Source organism: Ceraceosorus guamensis (genome assembly GCF_003144195.1).
Source record: "Ceraceosorus guamensis strain MCA 4658 unplaced genomic scaffold IE81scaffold_3, whole genome shotgun sequence".
Taxonomy (NCBI): domain Eukaryota; kingdom Fungi; phylum Basidiomycota; class Exobasidiomycetes; order Ceraceosorales; family Ceraceosoraceae; genus Ceraceosorus; species Ceraceosorus guamensis.
Genome location: NW_020289998.1, coordinates 1 through 3,277, shown reverse-complemented (window position 1 = coordinate 3,277; position 3,277 = coordinate 1). Strand labels below are relative to the sequence as shown.

At 53.8% G+C, this 3,277-nt stretch overlaps 1 protein-coding gene across 1 annotated transcript; it reads right to left on the bottom strand.

Moving 5' to 3' along the window:
• Positions 1-1,438: 1,438 nt before the first annotated feature.
• On the bottom strand, positions 1,439-2,554 carry IE81DRAFT_285069 (hypothetical protein; the record flags this gene model as incomplete). The annotated part of the gene is made up of 1 exon (XM_025511619.1): positions 1,439-2,554. A coding segment is annotated over one exon (1,116 nt), but the record flags the coding sequence as incomplete, so codon positions are not given.
• Between the last annotated feature and the right edge of the window lie 723 nt (positions 2,555-3,277).

Genomic DNA, 3,277 nt, shown 5'->3' with positions numbered 1-3,277 from the left:
CAAGTAGGGTCAACTCTAGATGGTGCAGGGTGACAAGTAGGGTCAACTCTAGATGAACAGAGTGCGCAAGTAGGGTCAACTCTAGGTTGAATAGCTGCGCAAGTAGGGTCAACTTTAGGTGCGCAGAAGATGAGCATTCCTGCCCAGCTACAGGCTGCTCAAAAAGATTTGTGCACAATATGAGCCAGCTGTGAGTGTGCACAAAAAGATTTGTGCACAGTGTGTGGAAGCTGTGGGTGTGCACAGAAAGATTTGTGCACAGTGTGTGGAAGCTGTGGGTGTGCACAGAAAGATTTGTGCACAGTGTCTAGGCTTGATAAGGGCACAAGTAGGACACACAGTGCACACAGAAGACAATTGATGAGCATTGGTTGGCTATCCAGCCCCGCCACGAGGAGGCTCTCATCCAGGGACCAGGGGTTATTTACAAGGGAGGGGATGTACAGGGGGGGTGTTCAGGATTCAGGACTATGTACAGTGTGGGTCAGGGCTGCTTGGTCACGTCTCAGCTAGTCTCTTTGGGCAGAGGGAGTGCCAGCTCATAGTGCTGCAGACCCTCAAAGTAGAAGAGGCCCATATGCGGTGGCTGAGCTCCATCTGGGTAGACCCTGGTGTGGTACTTGCCATTGTGAAGCATGACCACCAAGGCAGAGGTGTTGTATGTTGCGCATGCTGCAGCCAGCATGACCTCATCACCATAGGTGCCAGGCTTGGCCATCTCTTCCAGGTAGGCAAGGCGTCCAACATGGTCGTCACCTTCTGCTGCAAAGTCAAGCATATCAAGGTGCTTGCCAAGGTACTCTATGGCTCTCCTGCGCACTATGAGGTGCTTTTGCTGCGTACCCATGAGGTGCTGAGAGATGGCAGCAAAGAGGCAGTTGCCATCAGTGAGAATGCCACCAGAGATCTCAATGCTGGGCAGGTTTGCGCGCTGCACCTTGTTACCAGTGAAGGAGGAGCAGGGCGTCAGCAGGCCAGCATCAACTGGTGGAGGACTGGTGTCTCTAGGTATGCCTATGCCTCGAGGTCTTGGTCGCTGGGCTGGTCTTGTGGGGGAGGCCAGTGGTGCAGCAGGCTTGGACCTCTTTCTCCCTGCAGCAATGGGACCTTCCTCGTCTGAAGCAGCATCTTCTGCAGCATCTTTGTCAGCCTGTCTCCTCGACAAGTCTGGCATATGGATGCCATATGGCTCGAGGATCTCATCTGGTATGTGATGCAGACGGATGAGCTGCTCAAAGTAAGTCTTTGCAAGAGCCATGCCCATCTTGTTGGCGCACTTCTTGTTCTTGCAGAGAAGACGGAACTGCTGCTTGCCACCGTTCAAGGTGTATGCTGGAGCCTGCTGACCGCAATCCATGCACTGGACATGCTGCTTGATTGACTCAAAGAAGGCTTTGTAGGCATCTTTGTCAAAGGGGACTGGAAGATGAGGCAGCACATCTGGGTTCCCAGCTTGTTTCTGGATCCACCAAGGATTGGGCTTGGTGTGCGAGGTTGGTTTGCCATGCCCAGGACTCCAGCCAAGTGCTGCAGACACATCAGTGACTGCTTGCTGGTCAGCTTGATTGACACTGCCGCCATCTCTTCCTCGGCTCAGGTCACAAGCATGGGCAGCGGCCAGCATCATCTTTGCATTCTCAACAAGTTGAGACTTTGTGATGCGCTTGATCTGTATGCCATAGGCTTGGAAGATCTCGGTGCTTGGCTTGACCCAAGTGTTGAGCACAAGCAAAGGGCTAGCTCTGGTCCACTCCACAGCCTCACCAAGGGTCGGTGCTTGCACAGTAGCCTCAATGCGCAGACCACCCAGGTCAGCAGGCTGAGCCTTCTTGTACACCTCAACAAGGGTGTTCAGCTGGCCAAGCCTGGTCCTGACATTGCGCACAGTCTCAACCTTGTGCTTGCCAATGTTGATGGCAGCTTTGATGGTGTGCACTAGACGAGGATAGATCTTCATCGTCACTTGCTGCTTGTGCCAGTGCACAATGAGCTGCACTGAGCCATAGTCCTCGCCTAAGGGGGTCAGCATGGGGTAGCTCATCAGCTTGGACTTTGCCACTGGTTTGGTCGAGGCAACCAGCAAGATGTCGGCATCAGGGATGTTGATGCCAATGTCCCACTGGTTGAGGGAGCGAGAAGGATGAGTGGGGTCTGCAGGCTCCAAGTTGGAGGTCAGGAGGCTGAGGGGAGCCTTGAGACCAAAGGCCTGCACTCTCACCGAGGTGCAGCCTACAGCTTGTAGACACTGCACCAGCTGGGCCATGCTCACCGCCACATGGCCCTTGACAAAAGTGGTCTCTCCTTTGAAGAGAGGTCTGATGCGCTTCAGCTCCTCAAAGAGAGGGTCCCTGAGTGCAGGGAGGATCTTGTAGTGAGCGCTTGCTTGTGCAATGTAGCTCCAGTCCTTGAAGTCAGCGACATCACGAATGGGTGGTCTTGGTTCCATGGCAGAGAGATGCACGGTACTGCTGCCTCCTGGATGGCGCAGCAGGAAGCTGGGCGACACTGAGTAGTTCCAGCTGTCGACATCTTCTGGCGTGGAAAGGACTGCCATGTTGACTGTGTTGTGGACTAGGACAGGTACGGTGGTCAATGGCTGTACTAAGAGCACAAGACCAGTCAGTACCCACCTGGTTCTGTTGGCAGAAAGCAGCTGCAAATAAGGGCAAGAGGTACGAGGGTCAGCCTAAGCTTAGCTGAAGATGGTCAGCAGCACACTCACCTTGTGTTAGCAAAGAGAAGCTGAGAAGATGCTCGAAGAAAAGGAGGAAAGAAGAGAGAGGGCGGGTCAGCCAGGGCTAGCCTCACCCACGCACACTCCTGTCCTCAAACTCACACTTTTGTCGAGACAACCTGACCAAGTGTGCTAAGAGGGCCTTTACCACTGCAGCTAAACCCAAAGACATCAGGAGGGGGCCCCACTCCGAGTCTTTCAGGCGCCAATGCAGCGGCTGTCACATGTGATTGAACCCTGCCAGCATAAAGCTTACGCCTAGGACGCATTGGTTTGCAGGGAAATCACATGTGACGAGGCCAACACACTCAGTCAGGCACACACAGTCAGTCAGTCAGCACAACTCACACAAGGATACAGAGGGGGGAGGATACAAGATGGGGGATGAAGAGATTTGGGGGGGATCTGTGTCGAGGAGAAGAGGGTTTATAAGGATGTAGGGTCAGGGTAGGGTTAGGGTTAGGGTTTAGGGTTAGGGTTAGGGTTAGGGTTAGGGTTAGGGTTAGGGTTAGGGTTAGGGTTAGGGTTAGGGTTAGGGTTAGG